The 22,680-nt window shown below is 46.7% G+C and overlaps 4 protein-coding genes across 9 annotated transcripts; 3 read left to right on the forward strand and 1 right to left on the reverse strand.

Annotated features, from left to right (window-relative positions):
• Positions 1–649: 649 nt before the first annotated feature.
• On the reverse strand, positions 650–18,317 carry LOC122783874 (transcription factor IIIB 90 kDa subunit-like). 2 transcript variants are annotated; one of them, XM_044048807.1, is made up of 19 exons: positions 18,089–18,317; positions 17,356–17,564; positions 8,632–8,712; positions 8,378–8,551; positions 8,254–8,285; positions 8,057–8,129; positions 4,709–4,858; positions 4,520–4,613; positions 3,540–3,666; positions 3,416–3,455; positions 3,045–3,140; positions 2,673–2,963; positions 2,534–2,595; positions 2,348–2,429; positions 1,950–2,002; positions 1,569–1,834; positions 1,385–1,448; positions 889–1,075; positions 650–796 (listed from the first exon to the last, which is right to left on the reverse strand). In XM_044048807.1, exons 2-19 carry the CDS (start codon positions 17,537–17,539, stop codon positions 765–767), a joined length of 2,088 nt encoding a protein of 695 aa, XP_043904742.1. In that variant the 5' UTR covers positions 17,540–17,564; positions 18,089–18,317; the 3' UTR covers positions 650–764. The 2 variants fall into 2 exon arrangements, with proteins under 2 accessions (XP_043904742.1, XP_043904743.1); XM_044048808.1 differs by lacking the exons at positions 17,356–17,564; positions 18,089–18,317 and adding an exon at positions 8,791–8,858.
• Positions 4,759–7,831, forward strand: LOC122783876 (BTB/POZ domain-containing protein 6-B-like). Its single transcript, XM_044048815.1, has 6 exons — positions 4,759–4,826; positions 5,039–5,275; positions 5,435–5,676; positions 5,815–5,905; positions 5,989–6,107; positions 6,614–7,831. The coding sequence occupies exons 3-6, from the start codon at positions 5,483–5,485 to the stop codon at positions 7,644–7,646; spliced, it is 1,437 nt and encodes a 478-aa protein (XP_043904750.1). The 5' UTR covers positions 4,759–4,826; positions 5,039–5,275; positions 5,435–5,482; the 3' UTR covers positions 7,647–7,831.
• LOC122783871 lies at positions 8,865–17,285 on the forward strand. Of its 4 annotated transcripts, XM_044048803.1 has the most exons (20): positions 8,865–8,916; positions 9,628–9,665; positions 9,739–9,831; positions 9,903–10,030; positions 10,179–10,319; positions 10,563–10,640; positions 10,712–10,882; positions 11,173–11,269; positions 11,379–11,602; positions 11,707–11,872; positions 11,963–12,165; positions 12,286–12,403; positions 12,555–12,763; positions 12,875–12,992; positions 14,037–14,206; positions 14,686–14,783; positions 14,875–14,987; positions 15,061–15,978; positions 16,626–16,967; positions 17,225–17,285. In XM_044048803.1, exons 1-20 carry the CDS (start codon positions 8,891–8,893, stop codon positions 17,236–17,238), a joined length of 3,465 nt encoding a protein of 1,154 aa, XP_043904738.1. In that variant the 5' UTR covers positions 8,865–8,890; the 3' UTR covers positions 17,239–17,285. The 4 variants fall into 4 exon arrangements, with proteins under 4 accessions (XP_043904738.1, XP_043904736.1, XP_043904737.1 ...); XM_044048801.1 differs by having other exon boundaries at positions 16,626–17,285; XM_044048802.1 differs by having other exon boundaries at positions 14,049–14,206; positions 16,626–17,285.
• Positions 17,408–22,465, forward strand: xrcc3 (X-ray repair complementing defective repair in Chinese hamster cells 3). 2 transcript variants are annotated; one of them, XM_044048817.1, is made up of 8 exons: positions 17,408–17,516; positions 18,964–19,059; positions 19,165–19,298; positions 19,371–19,583; positions 21,124–21,278; positions 21,355–21,567; positions 21,662–21,696; positions 22,026–22,465. In XM_044048817.1, the coding sequence occupies exons 2-8, from the start codon at positions 18,998–19,000 to the stop codon at positions 22,237–22,239; spliced, it is 1,026 nt and encodes a 341-aa protein (XP_043904752.1). In that variant the 5' UTR covers positions 17,408–17,516; positions 18,964–18,997; the 3' UTR covers positions 22,240–22,465. The 2 variants fall into 2 exon arrangements, with proteins under 2 accessions (XP_043904752.1, XP_043904753.1); XM_044048818.1 differs by having other exon boundaries at positions 17,410–17,516; positions 18,964–19,052; positions 19,161–19,298.
• Positions 22,466–22,680: the final 215 nt, after the last annotated feature.

The raw sequence follows: 22,680 nt of genomic DNA on the forward strand, positions 1-22,680 counted from the left end.
GTGTGTATCGTTATGCGTGTGTATGTGTCAGTATTATTATTAATATGTCAGTGTACTGTCTGTGTGTGTGTGGCCAATATCTTTCATTATGCGATAATGTATAATCCATTGTGTATCTGCGTGTGTGTGTAAGTGTGTGTGTATGCGTGTATGTGTGCATGTGTAGTGTGTGTGTATAGGTGTACGTGTGTATGTGTCGAGTAATGTGTGTATGCGTGTGTCCAGTGTACTGTCTGTATTGTGTATAGCATTATGCGTGTGTATGTGCGAATGTGTGTGTATGCGTTAATTATGTGCATAATGTTAGTAATGTGTGTGTGTGTGTGTGTCATTATGCGTGTCGTAATATGATGTATGCGTGTGTATGTCGGTGTGTGTGTGCTACTATTATTGATGTGTGCATGTGCGTATGCGATGTGTATGTCGAGTGTGTGTATGCGTGTGTCGAGTGTGCTGTCTGTGTGTGTGTGTGTATGCATTATGCGTGTGTATAATAGTGTGTGTGTATGTGTATGCGTGTGTCAGTGTGCTGTCTGTGTGTGCGTGTGTATGCGTGTACGTGTGTATGTGTCAGTGTGTGTGTGTGTGTAACCATGGAAACAGAATCATAATCACATTTAAAAACATCTTTAATAAACTGGGATGGAATGTTGTTAAAATAAAAACATTTTTTAAATCAGTGACAACAAAAACATGAAAATCAGTGCAGTGATGTTTGATTATTGATCAATCTGAAAGTGATCAGGTCAAAGGTCAACATGGAACTAGAAGACTTCCTCCTCCTCACAGCCGTAATCTGTAAGTCAACAAATCAATCAATCAATCAATCAATCAACAAATCAACAAATCAATCAATTCCTGATGTATTTTCACAATAAGAGCACTGACCTCCAACCAGCTGCAGAGCACTGACACACTCTTCCTCCTCCACCTCCTCCTCCTCCTCCTCCTCCACAGTGGGCGGCACAGCTGTGGAGGAGGTGGGGTGTGGTTCAGGGTCATGTGATGTTTCTGCTACAGCCTTTGTTGTTGTTGTTGTTGTTGTTGTTGTCGTCATGGTGACGGGGTTTTGTACCTGACAGGAGAAAGTCAATAGGTTAGTGTGTGTGACTCTCACCTGTCACTATCTGTGACAGGTGAGCCAGGTGTGACAACTAAGACAGGTAAGACAGGTGAGACAGGTGTGAAAGTTAAGACAGATAAGACAGGTGTGACAGGTAAGACGGATAAGACAGGTGTGACAAGTAAGACAGATAAGACAGGTGTGACAGTTGAGACAGATAAGACAGGTGTGAGACTTAAGACAGATAAGACCAGTGTGACAGGTGAGACAGATAAGACAGATGAGACAGGTGTGACAGGTGAGACAGGTGTCCTTCCTCACCTGAGACTCCACCCTCTTCTTCTTCTTTGTTGTTGTTGTTGTTGTTGAAATGAGACGATGGAACCTGAGACAAACATTCATGTTAAACCTGATCAATAATCACAGTTAATAGATGACGATCAGTTAGTTATTGATCAATAATCACAGTTAATAGATGACGATCAGTTAGTTATTGATCACCTACCTCTTCCCCATAATGCTAGCATTAGCAGCAAGCTCGTAGTTAACCCCTGATGACCTCCGCTGGCGGCGGCGGCTCAGTTTTTGCTGTACATCTGTGTTGGTGTTGGGGGGGTGGGCGGGGCTGCTGCCCCCCCCTCTGCTGTTCAGATCTCTGAGAACATCGTAGTTGATCTTTCTAGAGATTTTCTTCTTTTCCAACATCTTTTCAATCGCTTCACCGGCCGTCAACGCCTCCACCTGCTCACCCTTCTTACTCTTCTTCTTCTTCTACACACACAGACACACACACACGGAGGTTATTTTGTTGTTATTAACGTATTAACGTTATTAAAGTGGTCACATGACCACGGTTGCAGTGCAGCAGTCACATGACCAGTCTTACCTTTTCTTTATACGTCCCCTGTTCTTTCTCTTTCCTGATCCTCTCGTCTTTTTCTACAAACATTTAAATCAGTTAAGTTCAAATGTCTATTATGGTCTGTCAGTGAGATATTGTGGTCTGTGGGGTGGAGTGGCTCAGTGGTTAAGACCGCATGTGGTTAAGACCCTGTGTGCAAAGACTTCATGGTCGCAAGTTCAACTCCACCCCTGGCAGGTTGTACTCAATTCCCTTGTAAGTCGCTTTGGATAAAACGTCTGCTAAATGACATGTAATGTAATATCTGTTAGTGAGATATTATGGTCACAAAAAAGACACAGATCAGAGCTAAACCTGAACTATCCGAGTACTACTCATACTAAGTATTGAATTTGGATGATGACGATGATGAAGAGTCTGACCTCTCTGCTCCTGCAGGTACTCTGCGTTCTGTTTCATCCAAAGCTCCGTCTTCACCTGAACCTCCCTGTCGTTCAGGATGTACTGCAACACAGTGTCACACATCATTTCCTCTACACACCCTTTCACAATAAAACAGCAGGAAGTGGACTTCTTGGTCACGTTGTGGTCGAAGCTTCTGCACTGACCTTCTCAATCTCCTGATCGTCGATACCATCCAGGTCTAGAACGCCATGCTCTGTCTCATCATCTGCACAAAAAACACCTTGTCATGTGACCACCTGTACCATGACGTATGACCGTGATGTCATCATGCTCTGGTCTTACCCTCAGGTGAGGGGTCGAAGGTCTGCTGGAGGTCAAAGGGGGCGGTGGTTGTCAATTTACCCAGAATCGTGGCCAGAGGGGCGACCTGACGTAAAGCTCCTCCCCCCTCTTCCTCTGGCCCCATTTTCTGTCGGACGCCATCCGTCTTCCTGTCCTGTCCCACCTCCTCCTCCATCACCTGACACAGGAAGTCCTGGGTCAGGTGCTGGGTGGCAGCCTGGAGCTCCGCCTCTTCAGACTCTGCCTCCTCCAGATCAGACGCTGATGACAAAACCTCCGTGTCCTCAGGGTCTGTTAGCCGCAAAAGAAACACACCATCAAATCTTGTGTTTGCAGAGATGGACACACACAGGTGGTCTCAGGTGGACTCACCGATCTCTCTGGCATAGGCGGCGTAGATTCCTCTCAGTTTGGGTCGGCTCTTCTCCAGCTCGGTCTCAATCTCGTTTTTGTAGCAGCTGATTTCTCCTGAGAGGACAACAACAAAAAGAAAAAGTCTTGAATCACTCACCGTGTCCCCTCATGTCCTTCTAAGTGTCCTACAAAACTCCGTGTCCCCTCATGTCCTTCCAAGTGTCCTTCTAAGTGTCCTAAAAAAACTCACCGTGTCCCCTCATGTCCTTCCAAGTGTCCTAAAAAACTCACTGTGTCCCCTTGTGTCCTTCTAAGTGTCCTTAAATGTCTGAGATAGATTTGAGGTTAAAGGTCAAAGGTCATGTGACTTGATGGTCTTGGTAACTGACCTTCAACCTCGTCAAGCTTCCTGGTTAGTTCATTCTCCAGCTGCAGGAGAAGATAACAGTTGTTGATCATTGATCATTAGTTAAGCATTCATGTGCAGCAGCCAATCAGAGACGGAGGCGGAACCTGTTGCATCTTGGTCTTGTGTTGTCCTGCAGTGAAGGAAGGCGGGTCACATTCCTGCTCCAGATCCACTCGCATAAATTCATCGATGGTTAGCTGACTGGTGGGTGTCTCCTCAAACTCTGTTAACCTGCAGGGGCGGAGCAACATCATCTACTGTAGTGATCTACTGTAGATATCTACTGTAGATATCTACTGTAGTGATCTACTGTGATCTACTGTAGTGGTCTACTGTAGAGATCTACTGTGATCTACTGTAGTGGTCTACTGTAGAGATCTACTGTGATCTACTATAGTGATCTGCTGTAGAGATCTACTGTGATCAACTGTAGTGATCTACTGTGAACTACTGTAGTGATCTGCTGTAGAAATCTACTGTGATCAACTGTAGAAATCTACTGTGATCAACTGTAGTGATCTACGGTGATCTACTGTAGAGATCTACTGTGATCTACTGTGATCTACTGTAGTGGTCTACTGTAGAGATCTACTGTGATCTACTGTAGTGGTCTACTGTAGAGATCTACTGTGATCTATAGTGATCTGCTGTAGAGATCTACTGTGATCAACTGTAGTGATCTACGGTGATCTACTGTAGAGATCTACTGTGATCTACTGTAGTGATCTACTGTAGAGATCTACTGGGATCTACTGTAGTGATCTGATGTAGAGATCTACTGTGATCTACTGTAGAGATCTACTATGATCTACTGTGATCAACTGTAGTGATCTACTGTGAACTACTGTAGAGATCCTACTGATCTACTGTAGAGATCTACTGTGATCAACTGTAGTGATCTACTGTGAACTACTGTAGAGATCTACTGTGAACTACTGTAGAGATCTACTGTGATCTACTGTAGAGATCTACTGTGATCAACTGTAGTGATCTACTGTTGTGATCTACTGTGATCTACCGTAGTGATCTGCTGTAGAGATCTACTGTGAACTACTGTAGTGATTTACTGTAGAGGTCTTCTCACCTCTTCCTCAGAGTCGTCTGACAGACTTTCACCACACTGATCACGTCCTTCACTGTTCGGCGAAACGTATGCATCCGTGCTGCGACAAGGAGAGCTGACACACACACACACACACATTATGAATTCAGTATGTGTGGATGGACAAGTGACGTTGATAAAGTCTGACTGATTGTTGCCATGGTGATGTACCTGCTCCACAGAGACCTGACGGCCGGCGTCCTGTGTGCATCCAGTCTCTCTTCATCCTCTGAACGAGACGCAGCGCTGTCATCGACACGTCATGAGTCTTTGTGCCAAAGTCCAACATGTGAGCGAAGCGAGGGATGTAGAGACATGGGTCTGTGTGTGTGTGTGTGTGTGTGTGAGAGAAAGAACATTAGTTTAAATAATAAACATAAAGTTCATAAAGTGAGAAGATCAGGAGCAGATGATCTTCTCTAAATCATTATAAAAAGCTTCAACATTGTCTTTATAAGTTTATTTCACTTCAATTCTATGTGTTTATTGTTTGTTATTCAGCTCAACCTGTTGCAAACCTGAACGACGTCATAACCAGCGCGACAGTTTCCCGCGCTCTGTCGCCACCTGGCGGAGCAGGAGCAGGAGGATGAGCAGGATCTAAGATGGCGGACGGAGAAACAGCGGCTGCAGCTGCTTTTCACTCGCGACACACGACAGCGGCGGATTAATACGTCATTATCGATCACCGCTGATTATCGATCACATCAGAGGCGCTCGTGCCCGCTGACTGCTCTGGTACGAGCGCTGCAGGTGGAACAGGCGGAGCGTGAAATGAACCGGGTCACATGATCCGCCTCCACGCTACGGTTCAATCTTCATCAGATTACATGTAAATCTATGGGATTAGCGATGTGTATTTTTTCACATGATTTTTTTCCCACATTTCTCTGACAGGAAGTCCTCGTTATGCTGCGCATGTGACGTCACTGGTTGCTATTGAAGATGGCAGCTGAACTGTTGTCCACCAGCCTCCCTCACAGTGACGAGGTGGAGGTGAAGAAAAGTTTCATTCAGCAGAACCAACCGGAGCCGGAGTCTGAGAACCCGTGTGAGCGAGACACCGAGCAGCTCCACGCCATCAACGCCACTGATGACGGAGACAGGTGGCAGGCGGCCCCGCCCACCCTCCGAGAGAGGTGAGTTATGATGGAGTCAGTCCACATCTGTGTGTGTGTGTGTGTGTGTTCTCCCACAGTCCAGGAACATGCAGAGGGTGAGTAAACACTCACACACTGGGATTGGTGTCTGATGTTTGTTTGTGTGTTTTTCTGCAGGAACGCTTTGATGTTCAACAACAACCACATGGCCGACGTTCACTTCCTTGTTGGTCCTCCAGGAGGAGCTCAGAGAGTCCCAGCTCATAAGGTACGGGAGGTCTACTTCCTGTCTGACTCGTACAAGAGTTCTACTTCCTGTCTGACTGCCTGTGGTTCTGGTCTTGGTTGCAGTACGTCCTGGCAGTGGGCAGCTCAGTGTTTGGAGCCATGTTTTATGGAGATCTGGCCGAGGGACAATCCGACATCCAGATACCCGACGTGGAACCAACGGCTTTCCTCATCCTGTTAAAGTGAGTCCAGACCAGAGGGAGGGGGACTAATAACAGGGCGATCTTTAAGCCTCTGTGGTGCTGCTGTAGAGCGTCTGACTCCACATCAGAAGGTTGCGTGTTCAAATCCACGTCAGGGTCACAGACACACAGAGCCATGAAAAACAGAGTGAACGTGTGAAAAGCATGAATAACTAGGTTTTATTCTAACTAATATAAAGGTGATGATGATGTTACACGTGTTACTCTTTGAATCCATCTTTGAATCGATCCGATTGATGAAACATTGACAAACATTCATGTCTAACAGGTTTTCTAATGTTCCTCCAGAAATGATTGTTAACTCTGAAGCTGAACAGAGAACATTGAATTTTCATCATTGATTCCTCAGTTTGAGTTTTTGAGGTTGACTTTTGATTCATTTTCTGGTTTCTTTGCTCCATAAAAACAAACAAGTATTTGAGTATTTAAACGTGTGAGTTGTGATGATTGTGTTGTTGAATCTCTTCCTCTGCGCTCTGGTTCAGGTACATGTACAGTGATGAGATCGAGCTGGAGGCCGACACGGTGCTCACGACACTCTACGCTGCCAAGAAGTACATCGTTCCTGCTCTGGCGAAGGCGTGCGTGACCTTTCTCGAGACCAGCCTGGAGGCAAAGAACGCCTGCGTCCTGCTGTCTCAGAGCCGGCTGTTTGAGGAGCCGGAGCTGACGCAGCGCTGCTGGGAGGTGATCGACGCCCAAGCGGAGCTCGCTCTGCATTCAGACGGTTTCTGCGAGATTGACCAGCCGACCCTGGAGATTGTCCTTCAGAGAGAAACGCTCAACGTACGAGAGGTTGTCGTTTTCCAGGCGGTGCTGAGCTGGGCGGCTGCTGAGTGTCACCGGCAGGGTCTGCCGGTGACCCCAGAGAACCAGCGCGCGGTGCTGGGTAAGGCTTTGTACCTGGTCCGGATCCCGACCATGACCCTGCAGGAGTTTGCAGACGGAGCGGCGCAGTCGGACGTTCTAACGCTGAAGGAGACTCGTGATATTTTCCTGTGGTACACCGCAACCAAAAAACCAAGACTGGATTTTCCTCTGGTAAAGCGGATGGGTTTGGCTCCACAGAGGTGCCACCGCTTTCAGTCCTCAGCCTACCGCAGTAACCAGTGGCGCTACAGGGGGCGCTGTGACAGCATCCAGTTTGCAGTGGACAGGAGGATCTTCATTGCTGGACTCGGTCTGTACGGGTCGAGCAGTGGGAAAGCAGAGTACAGTGTGAAGATTGAACTGAAGAGGCAGGGAACCACTCTGGCCCAGAACGTCACTAAGTTCCTGTCCGACGGGTCGAGTGGAACTTTCCCCGTGTGGTTCGAACACCCGGTCCAGGTGGAACAGGACACCTTCTACACTGTCAGCGCCGTCCTGGATGGAAACGAGCTGAGTTACTTTGGACAGGAGGGGATGACTGAGGTGCAGTGTGGGAAAGTGACCTTCCAGTTCCAGTGTTCCTCGGACAGTACCAACGGGACCGGTGTGCAGGGGGGACAGATCCCAGAACTTGTATTCTACTGCTGAACGGACTGAAACTTGATCTGTAAACACACTCATGAACTGTTGTTCTGAGCTGGAAGCTGATTGACTCAAGGGAAACCCCGAAAATAAAGTGTGTTGTTTGTTTGTACTTTGTGCAGCTGCCTTTTATGTCCCTGTTGGACAGGGACACGATGGACACATTAAACTGTGATGAACATCAAAAGTTACTGTCGAAGCTGCTCGTCTTCTTATTTGAGACACTAATAAATCGTGAGTGTAATGGTGGGTGGAGTCAGACACTAATAAATCCTGAGTGTAATGGTGGGCGGAGTCAGACACCAATAAATCCTGAGTGTAATGGTAGGTGGAGTCAGACACTAATAAATCCTGAATGAATAGTGTTTGTGCTGTATGTGGGCGTGGTCAGTTGATGTGTCAGGTGACGTTCTCACCGATGGCGGGCGCATTGATGCAGAGTTCACGAGCCAGCAGCAGGAAGGTTTTTCCCAGGATGTAAACGTTCACCTGCAAACAGGAAGCAGTTTAACAACAAACAGGAAGCAGTTTAACAACAAACAGGAAACAGTTTAACAACACAAGCTCCACGGAGAGCAGCTGACCGAAGGCCAGAGGTCAGAGGTCGTCATACCTGCAGGAGGTCACTCAGGTCCAGCAGCATGTCTGTCACACAGGTCAGGAAGAGTCTGACAGTCATTTTCAACACGCACACACACACACACACAACACAAATGTCACAGCTGTTGCTTGGATACGTGGCGTCCCCTCAGTGCGACACACCAGGTACAGACACGCGGCGATCACATGCTCCATCTTCCGTCCTCTGGTCAGGTGTTTACTGACCACCATCTTAAAGAAGTTAAAGGCCGTGTCCAAACAGTGCTGGTTCAGCTGCAGCTGACTGCCCAGCTGCTGGATCTGACGCTTCCCTGTGCACACACACACACACAGCTGTGATGAAGAAGATGACAATGATGATGATGATGATGATGATGATGAAGGTACTCACCGCTCTGTAGGGTCTGAGCTCTGGACTCTTTACCAACACTGGTGTGGAAACCAGAACCCAGTTGAGGAGCTTTAACTGGACCTTAAGGAGAAGAGGGACAGGTGAGTCCATCTGTCCAATCATTTCATTTCACTGATGTCATGTGTTCACAGGCTCCACCTCTCATCAGGTTCATCAGCATCAGCTGGTGGCTGAGTGATCATGTGATAAGGTCACCTGGCTGCAGAGCCACACCTTTCCTCACAGAGAGACGACGGCCATGAAAACTGCAGCTTTGTTTCTCACGTGAGTTTGTGTTCAGACACACACACACACAGACACACACATTCATGACTTGAGGGGACATTGCATTGACTTCCATTCATTTCCTGGAGACTTACTCTAACCTTAACCACAATTGCTACTGGCCTAATCATTATATTATATTATATTATATTATATTACATATAATTTAGCAGACAGATTTAAACATTTGAGTACACACGAGCTAGAAGTAAGTGCTTTTTTTTGTTTTGCTTTTTTTCTCTCCTTTCTTTTTTTTTGTCGTCGTCGTCTTAGTCGAAGGTAGAGTCGAAAGAAATGTGTTTTTAGTCGGCAGCAGAAGATGTGAAGGCTTTCTGCTGTCCAGATGTCGATGGGGAGCTCGTTCCACCATAATCCTAATCCTAATCCTAACCTTCAAACATATCTTTACCTTAAAATGTAGTAATTTTTTTTGTCCCCACAAGGAAGACAAGTCCCCATAATGTGACTGTGTAAACAGGTTTAGGTCCCCACAACATTAATAATACCTGGGCGGGCACGCACGCACGCACGCACGCACACACACACACACACACACACACACACACACACACACACACACAGACCTCAGACTGACAGACAGTGTCCACTGATTGGTTATCATGCTGATGTAGCAGACCACGGAGACACCACAGACAGGAGACACCACAGACAGAGGAGACGAGGTTATGACTGTTTTTTCTTTTCTTTCAGACTTCTCTTCTTCTTGGTCACACGATCAACAACTGAAGGTAAATTGCTTGTTTATTCTTTGCAGTTGATGTCACTTCCTGCTGAACTTTGACCTGTTGTCAAACCTCTCAGGATTGGTGGAGACTAGCGTCCAGTCCCAGTGTAGAGACCGGTACCTGTGGATCCACGTCGTGTCTCCACAGACGCCGCGCTTCCAAGCTGTAGGTGAGTTCTTTGAGTTGATCACAAATGTACAGGTTGAATGTGACCTTTGACCCTCGGATGTTGTGACGTAGATGGAAATGGCGTCCACGTCATCAACGATCAGCTGGCCTCGCAGTGTGGTTACACCGTCAGTGCGCTGGAGGTGGAGGATGTCACCACCTTCAGGGCTTCGTATTATTCCTGCTTCACTCACAACCAGGTGAGGTGGGCCAAGGGCAGGGCCAAGGGCAGGGCCAAGGGCAGGGCCAAGGGCAGGGCCAAGGGCAGGGCCAAGGGCAGGGCCAAGGGCAGGGCCAAGGGCAGGGCCTCCTCAGCCAGTGTGATCAACTCGTCTTTTTTTCCTTCAGAACGATGAAGTTTTCACGTTCAGATTTAATGTGATGGTGAGCGATGACGGCAGTAAATGGGTGGAGCAAGCAGTGTCTGTGGAGTGTTCCGCTTCGTCATGGACGCACAGAGAGGTCACCTGTGAGGACCACTACATGGAGGTGTGTGGCACATTGAAATAAATCACTAGGACTGTGTGTGGGTGAGCCACATTCATGATTATCACAGTAATCATCGACACTCAAAGCTGTTTTACACTTTGACATTCACTCACACTTTTACACCTATTCACACAAGCAACGTGGGGTTCAGTGTCTTTGCCCAAGGACACGTAAGCATTTAGACTCGGGAATGGAACCCACAGCCTTCGAGTTTAAAGACGGCTCGTGTGTCATGTGACCCAGGTGAACGTGAACAGACAGTCCTCATGTGAAGGTCAGCAGGGAGGAGGTGACCACATGTGGCCAGCAGCTTTCTCTCAGGTATCAGAACCATCAGAACCATCAGCTGGAGACGGATTCATTGTAACTGGATATGTCTGATCGGACTTTAGGCTCAGAAGATGGCCACGCCCACCTGGCAGCTGTTGTTCCTGCAAAGACATGGACAGATGTCCTCCATGTCCATCAGTGAGGCACAGACGCGGGGTTACAGCCTGACCACCACTGACCACAGGGTGGTGCTGCGCTCGCGGTACAAACAGCAGCATGCTAACGTCATGATGGTGAGTCGACACTAACACCTGATGTTTCACTCTTCAGGTTCATGTTAGCTTCCCTTTGCTAAACCTGAGGCTAATGTTTAACACATGTTGATGTTAACTCAACTATTAAGTGACACAAGTGTTAAATGACGTGTTCACTGTCAGAACACGAAGAGTATTGATAACATTGTGATTCTTTCCTTTCTCCTGATGACCTTCGACCTAACCCTGGCCCCAATGACCTGTTTCCCTAAAATGTCTTGTTGCTGTTTCCTATAATGGGCTGAGGTGTTCTTCCCATCTGTCGTCAGGTGGACGGCATCCCTGTGGAGGTCGTCCAGGTTTCTCTGATCTTCAGGAAACGGCTGGTGGTGGTGATGATTGACATGTCCATGGCATGCACTCGTAGTAGGTTCCCTGCTGTGACGAGTCTTCTGTCCACAGGTTCATCGAGCTGCTCACAGTCTCTGTGTGTGTGTGTGTGTGTGTGTGTGTGTGTGTGTGGGTGGATGTTCAGATTCAGGTTCTTTTGATGGTTCTTGGCTGCAGTGGGACATTCCTCGGGTCATGACCCCTCTGGTTGAGGAGGTGGCGACGTTTGAAAGTCAGATGTTCAGTGTGGGAGTGGAGGGTGTGCTGCTGGAAGAAGTCAACGCCACCACCAGAGGGATTAGTCTGGTCCAGCGAGGGAGTGTGGTTCAGATCATGGTTCCTTTTGGAGCAGAAGGAGGTCATAGAAAGGTCAAATCTTTCATGTCACAATTATCCTCACCAAAATAATTGTAACTTAAAAAATAAGCTTAAAGAAATTTGGTTTAGAATGTAAAAGATGTTTGGTTGTGCAGAGTTTGGTGGTGAACGACACGTATCACGAGCTGTACACCATCTCCATGTTGTACGAACACGTCTTCTCTCTGCGCTACGAAGACGGCAGCAGCACTGACACAAGACACCGACTGCTGCGAGTGCTGGAGACGCCTCCACTCTGTCGGCCGCTGTTCACTCTGCACCGTACGTATGTCTGACCTCTGACCTTTGCAGGAAGTCAAAAATAAAAACATGTAAACGATGGTGTCCTTGTTCTTCTTTGTCTTCCTGCAGAGACAGACGCTCATTTCCAGTTGTTCAGTGTCTACTTGGGTAACGTTCCTGCCGATGTCATTTTACAGGAAGTGTGGATCAACAGGAAGCAGCTGATGCTAGAGGACGCAGAGCGCATCATCATCACACCTGTCCTTCACACTAATGGCAGTCGAGCCTACGAGCTCCAGCTGCCCTTTGAGGACGCTGCCGTCCACTCCACGGTGAGGACATGCTGCTTGTTTGTGTGTCTTTGTTGATGCTCAGTGTTGGTGTGTGTCTTTGTTGATGCTCAGTGTTGTGTGTCTTTGTTGATGCTCAGTGTTGTTGTGTTTCTCCTTCAGTACTTGGGAGGCGGTGTAGTCCAGTATTCTGCAGATCTGAACTTCACTTTAACCATCGTACCACAGAGAAGCTCGTATCACCACCACACGTCCGTCAGCACACGTGTTTCCAACACATGTACGTGGTTCTACCCTAACCCTGTTGCTCCTCTAAAGCTCCTCCTCCTGTCGCTCCTCTGAAGCTCCTCCTCCTGTCGTTCCTCTGAAGCCCCTCCTCCTGTCACTCCTGAAGTTCCTCTGAAGCTCCTCCTCCTGTCGCTCCTCTGAAGTTCCTCCTCAGGTAACGGCTCAGTGTTCAAACAGAGGAATCACCTTTAACGTCAATCATCCGCCTCGAGCCATGAGTCTGTGGGAGGTGGGCGTCGACCATGAACCTCTGACATCACAGCTGGTGGCTCAGAGAAGGTACCGCCTCCACAATGACAGCCACAGAACCTCCCTGGAGGTCCCGGTGTTCTCTGTCGGATACACGTACGAAGTAAGTACATGACAGCAGTGAGTCCTTGTCGCCTCCATCTGGTCATTCTAAGATTTAAGATTCTTGTCTTTCATGATGTTTTTTGTTTTAAATGCTTGTCTTCTTTGTCAGGACATCAACCTGTCCAACTTTTATGGAACATTTCAACTTGTCCTGAGAGACACCACTACTCTGGAGGTCCAGACGTCCGTCTCGAAACGCTGCCTCTTCAAAACTGAGGACATGATGGGTAACTACACTGAGTGAACGTGTGACTAACAGTGACAACGTGATGGCTAACTACACTGAGCGTACGTGCGACCAACAGTGACGACGTGATGGCTAAGTATACTGAGCGAATGTGTGACGACGTGATGGCTAACTACACTGAGCGACGTGACCAACAGTGACGCGCGGATGCGTGCGGTGACCACTGATGCTAACTATACTGGCGTGATGGCTAAGTATACTGGCGACTAACAGTTCTACACTGAGCAACTGACCAACAGTGATGGCTAACTACACTGGCTTAACGCAGTGACCAACAGTGACGACGTGATGGCTAACTACACTGAGCGTGCGTGACCAACAGTGACGACGGATGCTAACTACTGGCGCGGTGATGGCTAACTACTGCGGTGGCGACATGGTGGCTAACTATACTGAGCTGTGATGATGGCTAAGTATACTGAGACCAACAGTGACGACGCGTGATGGCTAACTACACTGGCGAACGTGACTAACAGTGACGACATGGTGGCTAACTACACTGTGACCAACAGTGACGGCGTGATGGCTAAGTATACTGGCGAATGCGACGTGATGGCTAACTGTGACCAACAGTGACGCGGATGGCTAACTACACTGAGCCACCAACAGACGACGTGATGGCTAACCACACTGAGCTTAACGTTGACACGTGATGGCTAACTACACTGCGACGTGTGGTGAGGTAGCGACGACATGGCAGATGACGCGGAAACTACACTGAGCGAACGTGTGACTAACAGTGACGACATGGTGGCTAACTACACTGAGCGAACGTGCGACCAACAGTGACGACGTGAAGGTTTATAATGGGATGGGTTTGTAGTTTAGCTAATGCTAAGCTAACTGTGATTTAGTGATGGAATAAAGTCAATGAAAAGATAACACAAGGTCCATCATCCACTCTCTGTCACATGACCCAGTTCTTTTGGTGTGTGTGTGTACACCCACCCACAACCCACTTCTTTTGGGTTGTTTTGATGTCTCAGTACACAAAGATGAATAAATGAGTGGTCTGTGATTTCAGTCTGTTCTACAGACGGAACCATGACTGTGGTGACCAGTCCAACATTCACCTGGCCCACAGTGAGGCCTGACAGAACCAGTCTTCTGGACCGCACCTGTGGACCAAAACAGGCCGATGGATCCAGAGTTCTTTTTGAGTTCAACGTGAACTCCTGTGGAACAAGAGCCATGGTAGGAATCAAAGTTCTGGTGCAGGAACACTGTGCTGAGAATTTGACCTGTGGGGGGCAGCGTTACACCACCTACAGTGTTGATAAATGAACATGTAAAATACTTTAAAAATGCAGATATACTGTTATTTTCACATTTTAAATATATGACTTCATTTATTTAATGTATTAAGATATATAGTCCCATGTGGAAAATAGATATATTATGTGTGTGTGTGTGTGTATACATACATACATCCTAACCCTTTCCCAAGTCACCACCCGATGCATGCTGGGTAAAAACGACGGAGCCAGAACACTTCCGGGTTTGAGAGCTGTACTATTTTTTTTTTTTTTAGTGTAATTAGTCACACTTTGACACCTACTCCTACCAAACAGTCCAACAGTCTGTTTATGTCCATTGTTAAAGGATTCTTAGAGGACACTTCAGGTATAGCCCTGACCTGAGATGTTGGTCTGTGTGACTCTAACCTTTCCTAGGTTGGGGAGTCCTCTGTGGTTTATGAGAATGAGATCATCCATGACAGACAGCTGATTCCAGATGGACATCATTTCATCTCAAGAGAATCTCAGTTTAAGTAAGAACCTAATCTTGTGGCCCCGCCCTTCCTGTTGGAACACAACCATGTGCCAATGTAAGCAAATATTGTGACTGTTTGTGTTGAACAGGTTGACACTGAGGTGCTTCTACCCACTAAGTGCAGTCAGCAGACTTTCTGTGGACAGGAACTTCAGAGCAGGGGCTCCTGGGTTTGGTTCAATCCAGGTTTTTGGGAGCCTTGGTGCGTGCGCGTGTGTGCGCGTGTGTGCGCGTGTGTGTGTGTGTGTGTAACGGCAAACTTTTTTCTTCTGCAGATTCAGCAAGTCAAGTCCCCGGGCAAAAGTGTATACATCAGATTTCTGGAAATCCAAGCCAAAGCCCTGCAGCAGGTGGCGCTGTGCCTCAACCCAAACCTGGGTCTATCCACTCCACTGAAGTATCATCCGCTCTCCCAGACCTCCAAACATTTCAAACTGTCCCTCAGCAGGTGTCCTCTCACCCTGGTCAACTTACGTCTCATGAAAAGGACCAAAGTGTCTCCTCACATCGTTTCCCCACATATGACCAGGTACCGGACAGCAGCATCCAGCTGTCCAATATCAAAACACTTAGCTCTGACTCCGGGGTAGTGACTGAGGAACATCCAGGACATGATGGTCCCACATGGGCCCTGTCCAATAGCCTCAAGCTTAACCAGTACTTGCAGAGTCTTCAGGATAACCTTTCGTTCAGTTTGCAACTCAAACCTTCATCTGATGCTGTCAACAACCAACCAACTTCTACAGCAACCCACTGGGTCAACCACGACCCGGAACGGATCGGGTCCATCGACAGACGGAACACTGAGACATTCGTGTCCAATGTCCGCAACATGAGAATCAAACCTCTGAGCAAACTTGTGGGTTCTGGGCGTCATTTGAAACCTCAACCTCCTGTTGGACAAATCTCTGATCCGCCACAGTCTGGCCTTGTCCTGACACAAGTCTGCAGTCATGGTAACCACCAGACCCCCCAAGAGCTTCAAGGCCATAGAGGTTCAAACCTGGGACAAGACCACAGACCAGTCGGAGTCAAAGTGCCTCCATCTGCAGTGATCCAGCAGGTACGACACCAGAACCAGGTACTTGTCCAGAAAGGGAAAACAAGAGACCAGGTCCAAGCAGGGGCGTACACAGGAAACCGTGGAGGACCAGAATCTGTTTCAGCTCAAAGAAAAGTGTTTCTGCTTGCAGGTGAGCACAAGAACCACCTTCTTATCCATCTAGATTCTCTAACCTGAACCAGGAGACGACACAGGGGGTAGAGTGGCTCAGTGGTTAAGACCGGTACCCTGTGTGCGAAAGACGCCATGGTCACAAGTTCGACTCCACCCCTGGCTGATTGTACTCAATTCCATTGTAAGTCGCTTTGGATAAAAGCGTCTGCTAAATGATATGTAATGACACATGATGCGAGTTCGTATCACAACAAAAGTCCAAAAGACTTTCCATTCAGTAAAATATTGTTACTATTCCACTTTAGTGACAGGAAAATGTTTCCTCACTCACCAACATGCAGTCCTAGAGAAATGTTGAACATTTGATTTCACTAACTTTTCCATGTGTGGAGCAAAGTGATTTCTGTGTGTTTTACGCACATTTTAGGAGTTTAATGCAAAATGTTACAATCATTGTAGTAAAACTGTGATTGATTGTTTGGTTCAGGATCATCAGGACTGGAGATAAGTTAAACCAATCCCAGCCCATCTGTCGAAGTTTTGTTTTCGTAACATTTTGCAACTATTTTTGGTCTTTGTTTGGATGAAGGTATGTTACATACAGAACCTGTATTTGAACAATTATGGCAATAATAATAGAAGTGTAAACTGTTTTCTATTCAGGTGTGTCTCATGTCAGAGTCCGACCTGGTCCTGGTCTCTCTGGAAGATTCCAAACTCAAGACCAATCCAGACAGCAGACCTTTCAGAGCCCAGTCACCAGAGGAGAAACGAGCAAGATGTCGGTCCTCGGCATCACACCACAGACAACGTCCAAGACTCTGGTCCAAGTCGGAGAACATGAACCAACTGATCACAGTGACAAGGACCAAAATCCCACTGCAGGACCAGATGGGTTTACTGGTTTTGATGGTCCCGGTAGTCCAGGTTTAGACCTCAAAATCCACAGTAGGTCGAACTGTGAGAGTCTATATGGATCTAGTGTTCACCAAGGCATCGTTAGAGGTACGAACAACTTCCACACACAACACTGCAAAGGTTTCAGGTAGTGATCTGATCACGTTCAGGTCAATGAGTGAATGTCACTAACGGCAACCGAGAGACGCGTCCATCTAATTTGTATCATCTGATTCAATACAAAGTAGTTTATAGAGGGATACAGCGCCACCTAGGGAGGCAGAGTCCTCCACATGTAAACCCAGACTATTGTCTGTCTTAGTCCGACTATGACCTTAACAAAGCTTGTTTTTGTTTGTTTTCAGGTGACCACAGCTGATGAAGAAAGACCTCACACACATTCAATAAAAGGTTAAATTGCTTTCACTTTGTCTCCAATCATTTCTTAATCATTATTTGTGTGCCGTTGGTTGGAGCTGTGTGACGTGTTTCTCACCATCAGCAGACACGAACTGTCCCACTGCTGAGGACACACCCCCACTTCCCTCCACGAACTGGACCTCAGAAACGATGATGTTATCCTCCAGAACTGATCCACAGCTGGTGCACACGGCACTACCTCGTGCCTGGTCCACATCGATGTCTGTGCCGCCACAGGTGTGACACGTCCTGGAGCTCATGGTGTGAACGGAGGTCGCGACCTGTCTGGGTCACGTGACACAACAGTTAACACAATTAAAATATCGATGATTGTTTAGTTGCAGCAATAACCAAAGCTAGAAAAAATTGTGAATAGAAGACAAAGAAAAAAACTAGAGAACAGGAGAAGTGAAATAATAATACAGTAGAAGTAATACAGTATTAGTGATAATACAGTAATAGTGATAATAATACAGTAGAAGTAATAATACAGTAGAATAATGCAGTAGAAGTAATAATACTACAGTATTAGTGATAATACAGTATTAGTGATAATATTACAGTAGAAGTGAAAATACAGTAGAAGTAATAATACTACAATATTAGTGATAATAATACAGTATTAGTGATAATAATACAGTAGAATACTAATAATACAGTATTAGTGATAATAATACAGTAGAAGTAATAATAATATAGTATTAGTGATAATAATACAGTAGAAGTGATAATACAGTAGAAGTAATAATAATAATATAGTATTAGTGATAATACTACGGTATTAGTGATAATAATAGAGTGGAACTCACTCAAAAATGAACAATAGAGTGAGTTTCTGTCGTTTCGATGCTCACGCGGTAGTTGATGACGTCATCGGGGTTTTCCTCCTATAGTATGTTCATCTTTAGACTAAAGGACGTTACAAACTGATATGATCGGATAATCGATCGATTAAACCGCGGTCATTGATCATTTAACGGCCTTGATCGTCGCTTCTTATTTTCTTTCTGCGGCGCTTCACAGTGACGTCATGAGCCCCAGCAATCATGGGGGGGGTGTTGTAGATCGATGACGAAAATAATAGTAAACGCTCGACATGTGAAGAAAAACTTTCTTTTTTTGTATTTAATGACACGTGATCGAACCGTGACGTTTGTCTTTAGCTACGTCACACGCTCTGATGTCAGGCGCGAACCGGCTCCATTCTCCCCCTTATCCTTGGAAATGGTTCCTCCCGTCGCACATTGATGACGTGTCTTACTGAGGCGCGTTAGCTGGTGGAGATCAGCGAGTTTGCTTTCCCGCATCAAAGTTCACAGAGAAAATCAGTGATTTTAGCTGGCGGCGACACAGGAGCTGCTGGTCTACTGCTGCCTCATGTCGTAAGTTTGTGTCTTAATGAAATATTTCAAAAGCCGAATTAAAAAAATAAGACATTAGAACTTAGTGATGGAGTCCGCAGTGCATCAACAACTCCTCTGTGCTGTGATGTTAAAATCACTGATTTTCTCTATGGGGTTTGGTTTGGGAGAGTGAGTGGTTTACAAACTTCAGTTTCCCGTTGGAAAAGTCTAACAGTTAGATAAAGACGCAAACGTGACGTAGACTTTATTACACAAGTGTTTTTAAGTGACTAAATTGTGCTCACACAGTCACTTAATCTTGTCATTTGGTGCATTTACAGCAGGGGACACTGTGGACATGTTTTCAGTGTGGACATGAAGTTGGATGACCTGGAGCTGGAGCCAAGGATCACAGCAGCTGTGAGGAGAGGTCAGAGGTCAGATGATGACATCATCTGAAAGATTACTCACACTCAAAAATCACAATATTTAAACAATGTATTGGTCCAGGTGCATGTAGCATTTGATCTCTCTGCAGCTAGGTTTTCGTCTGTCAGCGAGGTTTTTGGTGTTTCTGTCTTGGACCTGCAGAGATTCACAGGTTTGTCCCGCGCTGACGTCCAGCAGCTGACTGCTGCTGCCGCTGCCAGCTGTAGACGACGCCCACCAGTCCCAGGTTAGTGTGTTCTGATTGGATGTAATGGTGTGATGGCAGTTAGGGTTAACCGGTGTGTTGTTGCTCGTTCAGCTTTGCTCCTCCATCGCGGCGAGTGTGGTGGGTTGGCGTCGGGCCTCAGACTCGCTGTGGGCTGTCCTGTACTAGACGAGCTGCTAAGAGGGGGTCTGCCTGTGGGGGGCGTCACTGAGCTGTCTGGAGAGAGTGGAGCAGGAAAGACTCAGCTGGCTCTGCAGCTCTGTCTGTCTGTACAGTTTCCCACCCAGCACGGAGGACTGAACTCAGGTCAGTCACTTCCTCTTACAACGCTGCCCCCTGGCTGTTCTTTTAATGCATCACACTTACATTGGTTTCTTCATGTGTCCAAAGTCTTTTCTGTTACTAAGCAACCAACATGTGGTCTTCGTGTACAGGCGTGTGTACAGGTGTTATAGTTCAGTAACCGTGTCCCATACTTCTTCTTCTTACTAAATATAAATATTTACATTTTGCGGGATTAGTATTGTTCTGCGTGTTTGATCACATGTTTATAATTAATATCTAATCTCATTGCATGAATAAAAATAAAGTCACATCACATTTGGGTAGAGTTGCACGATACCCACGGTACCACGCGGTGCCAATTCATAACGGTTCCTACTATACTAGAAATTCTACACAACGGTACTACCGTGGATTACTACACTACTGGTGCCAGTTTCCGCTACATAGCCTCTCGGCTTCTCACTGCATGCTCCTCCCTTGTAAAAAAAAAAAAAGCCACATGACAACTACTGCAACTGAACTACACAGCAGCTAAACGATTGGCTGTTTGCCTGTTACTGGTGACGTCCGGGGATATGATAGGCTGTTTCTGCACGCTGGGTCCGCCCGTCTGTTAGCTGATTGGCTGTTGGTGTGTGTTTCTCCATGAAGACAGCTCCGCTTCAAAACAAACGACAAGCTAAAGTTCTGTGTCGCTCAGACTAGTGCACTGCTAACGGTCACAAACACGAGACAACACACTCACCATGGCAGAAGCACCGGGCCCGAGCGGCGAGTCGTCAGTGGTACCGCTAACTTTGCTCAAAGAACCAAACTCCAAAAGTCACATTTGGAACTATTTTGGCTTTAAACAAGGCACAGACGGTAAAGGCCGTTCACTGTCCAAGCTACACATCCAACCTCATAAAACACCTGCAGTGTCTCACACACATTTATATGTCGAATATCAGGTTAGTATTGGCTAATATTGGGCTATATGCTCCGTGTACAGGCTGAGGAATGAAGAGTTAAAGGATGTCAAAGTATAAACACATAGAAAATGCATCAAAATAGAGTTTTCACAGAGAATCACTTCCTGTTTATTGTATTTTGTTGTCTCTTGTTTATTATGTTGGAGAAGAAGCATTATTGTCAAATAGAATTTTTAAAAGACAGGTTGATTATTTATATGTTAAACATAAATGTGCAAAGGAAACTGAATGATTATTTACATTATTATTTACATGTTACATTTTATATGTAATGTATATATATATTATATGTTTATCATGCACCAAACAACATTATAAGTAATTAATAGGTATTTATAACTTGTACAAATACATTGCAGTTCATAAAAATAATAATTAAAAAAGGCTGCAGTATCGCGATAATACCCAGAACCGTGATACTTTGTCTGGTATAGTATCGTGGTTACTCATTTTGGTATCGTGACAACTCTACATTTGGGGTGAGATCACTTTTATTGTGGGCGTAGCCAAGTTGAGTTGCTGAATGTTTGAAGGAGGTGTGGCTTGCAGACAGCACAGAGAGGAGGAGTCACTGTGAGTGTGTTTAACAGGAGCCGTTTACATCTGTACTGAGGACACGTTTCCCATGAGACGTCTACGTCAGCTGATCACAGAACAGCCCTGCCTCCGCACAGACGTCCCTCCCTCGCTGATCAGCAGCCTTCGCTTCACTGACCACATCTACATCGAGCACGCCGCCGACCTGGTTTGTTGTCATCGCTGCCCTCTGGTGGTCACACACACGTGTGTTCATGCATCTCTGAACCGTCTGTCTCTCTCAGGACTCTCTGAGTGTGTGTCTGTCTCGCCGTGTCCCCCTGCTGTTGGCTCGCGGTCTGGTCCGACTCGTGGTCGTAGACTCGGTGGCGGCTCTGTTCAGGGCGGAGTTTCAGGCTGATGATTGGCTGCAGAGGAACAAACAGCTGCTCGCCCTCGCTGCCACGCTGCAACAACTGAGCGATGAGTTCAACACACCTGTGCTGTGCATCAACCAGGTGTGTGTGTGTGTGTGTGTGTGTGTGTGTGTTCATCTGTTGAAGATCAATAATGTGTATTATTGATTATTGTTGATCATGTGTGTGTTTTCAGGTCACAGATGTTTTTAACTCTTCAGACAGACTGAGGTAAACCTCACATCTTAATATGCATACTCGTGTGTACTCGTGTGTACTTGGCGAGTATGTACTCCAGTGGTACTTCCCAAGTATGCAAGTACATCCTTCACTCTGCTCCCCCTCTTCCTTCCTCACCCTGTCTCCCTCCTTTTCTTTACATCCTCCTCTCACTCTTCAGTTCCTCCCTTTCTCAGTCCCTTCCTTCTTTCCTCTCAGGTCCTTACTTCCGTCCTTTCCTTCCTTCCTGTCTGGTCCTTCCTTCTTTCCTCTCTGGTCCTTGCTTCAGTTCCTTGCTTCCTTGCTCTCCTCCTCACATTTGTTTTCCTCTCCATCCTCAGTCCTGTGATGTCACAGGTGTCACCTGCTCTGGGTTTGGCGTGGGCCAATCAGCTGATGGTCCGGCTGATGATGCTGCGGCTCCAGGGCATGGTCGCCCAGGGCGACCAGAGCAGCGCCCTCCGGAGGTTAGAGGTGGTGTTTGCTCCTCACCTGGACAAAGACGGACGAGACGCCGCCGTGTGGAGGGAGGGAGTGAGAGGAGTGTGTGTGTGAACAAAGGACATCATGTCAATAAACAGGAAGTAGACAAAAGTACATGGACAACTTCACTGAGCTGAACACACACATACATACATGTTTACCAGGCTAACGGGGACTTGGGTTTCTGGTCATTTTTAAACAAAAACATTTTCTTCAAAGGTCTTTTACCATATTATTACTTCAAATGTGCTTTTTAATTGTTTTTTGAAGAACTTGCAAAAAGGGACCAGAGCCTTGAGTGACGTCTACCTATCGAACAGGGACCTGAGCCTTGAGTGACATCTACCTATCAAACAGGGACCTGAGCCTTGAGCGACATCTACCTATCAAACAGGGACCTGAGCCTTGAGTGACGTCTACCTATCAAACAGGGACCTGAGCCTTGAGCCTACCTATCAAACAGGGACCTCCTCGCCACCTATCAAACAGGGACCAGAGCCTTGAGTACCCATC

The sequence above is a fragment of the Solea senegalensis genome, linkage group LG17 (genome assembly GCF_019176455.1).
Source record: "Solea senegalensis isolate Sse05_10M linkage group LG17, IFAPA_SoseM_1, whole genome shotgun sequence".
Classification (NCBI taxonomy): Eukaryota; Metazoa; Chordata; class Actinopteri; order Pleuronectiformes; family Soleidae; genus Solea; species Solea senegalensis.

Bases quoted from the DNA above. Each gene is read 5' to 3' on its own strand.
- LOC122783871 (XM_044048801.1), top strand. From the start codon at position 8,891: ATGAAAACTGCAGCTTTGTTTCTCAC. The intron at 10,031-10,178 runs GTGAGGTGGGCC...TTTTTCCTTCAG, and splicing joins CCTGCTTCACTCACAACCAG to AACGATGAAGTTTTCACGTT. The intron at 15,979-16,625 runs GTGAGCACAAGA...TTTTCTATTCAG, and splicing joins AAAAGTGTTTCTGCTTGCAG to GTGTGTCTCATGTCAGAGTC.
- LOC122783876 (XM_044048815.1), top strand. From the start codon at position 5,483: ATGGCAGCTGAACTGTTGTCCACCAGCCTCCCTCACAGTGACGAGGTG. The intron at 5,906-5,988 runs GTACGGGAGGTC...TCTTGGTTGCAG, and splicing joins AGAGAGTCCCAGCTCATAAG to TACGTCCTGGCAGTGGGCAG. The intron at 6,108-6,613 runs GTGAGTCCAGAC...GCTCTGGTTCAG, and splicing joins GCTTTCCTCATCCTGTTAAA to GTACATGTACAGTGATGAGA.
- xrcc3 (XM_044048817.1), top strand. From the start codon at position 18,998: ATGAAGTTGGATGACCTGGAGCTGGAGCCAAGGATCACAGCAGCTGTG. The intron at 19,299-19,370 runs GTTAGTGTGTTC...TTGCTCGTTCAG, and splicing joins ACGACGCCCACCAGTCCCAG to CTTTGCTCCTCCATCGCGGC. The intron at 19,584-21,123 runs GTCAGTCACTTC...TGTGTTTAACAG, and splicing joins GCACGGAGGACTGAACTCAG to GAGCCGTTTACATCTGTACT.
- LOC122783874 (XM_044048807.1), bottom strand. From the start codon at position 17,539: ATGAGCTCCAGGACGTGTCACACCTGTGGCGGCACAGACATCGATGTG. The intron at 4,859-8,056 runs GTGAGAACGTCA...ACACACACACAG, and splicing joins CATCAATGCGCCCGCCATCG to ACCCATGTCTCTACATCCCT. The intron at 4,614-4,708 runs GTACATCACCAT...TGTGTGTGTCAG, and splicing joins GTCAGGTCTCTGTGGAGCAG to CTCTCCTTGTCGCAGCACGG.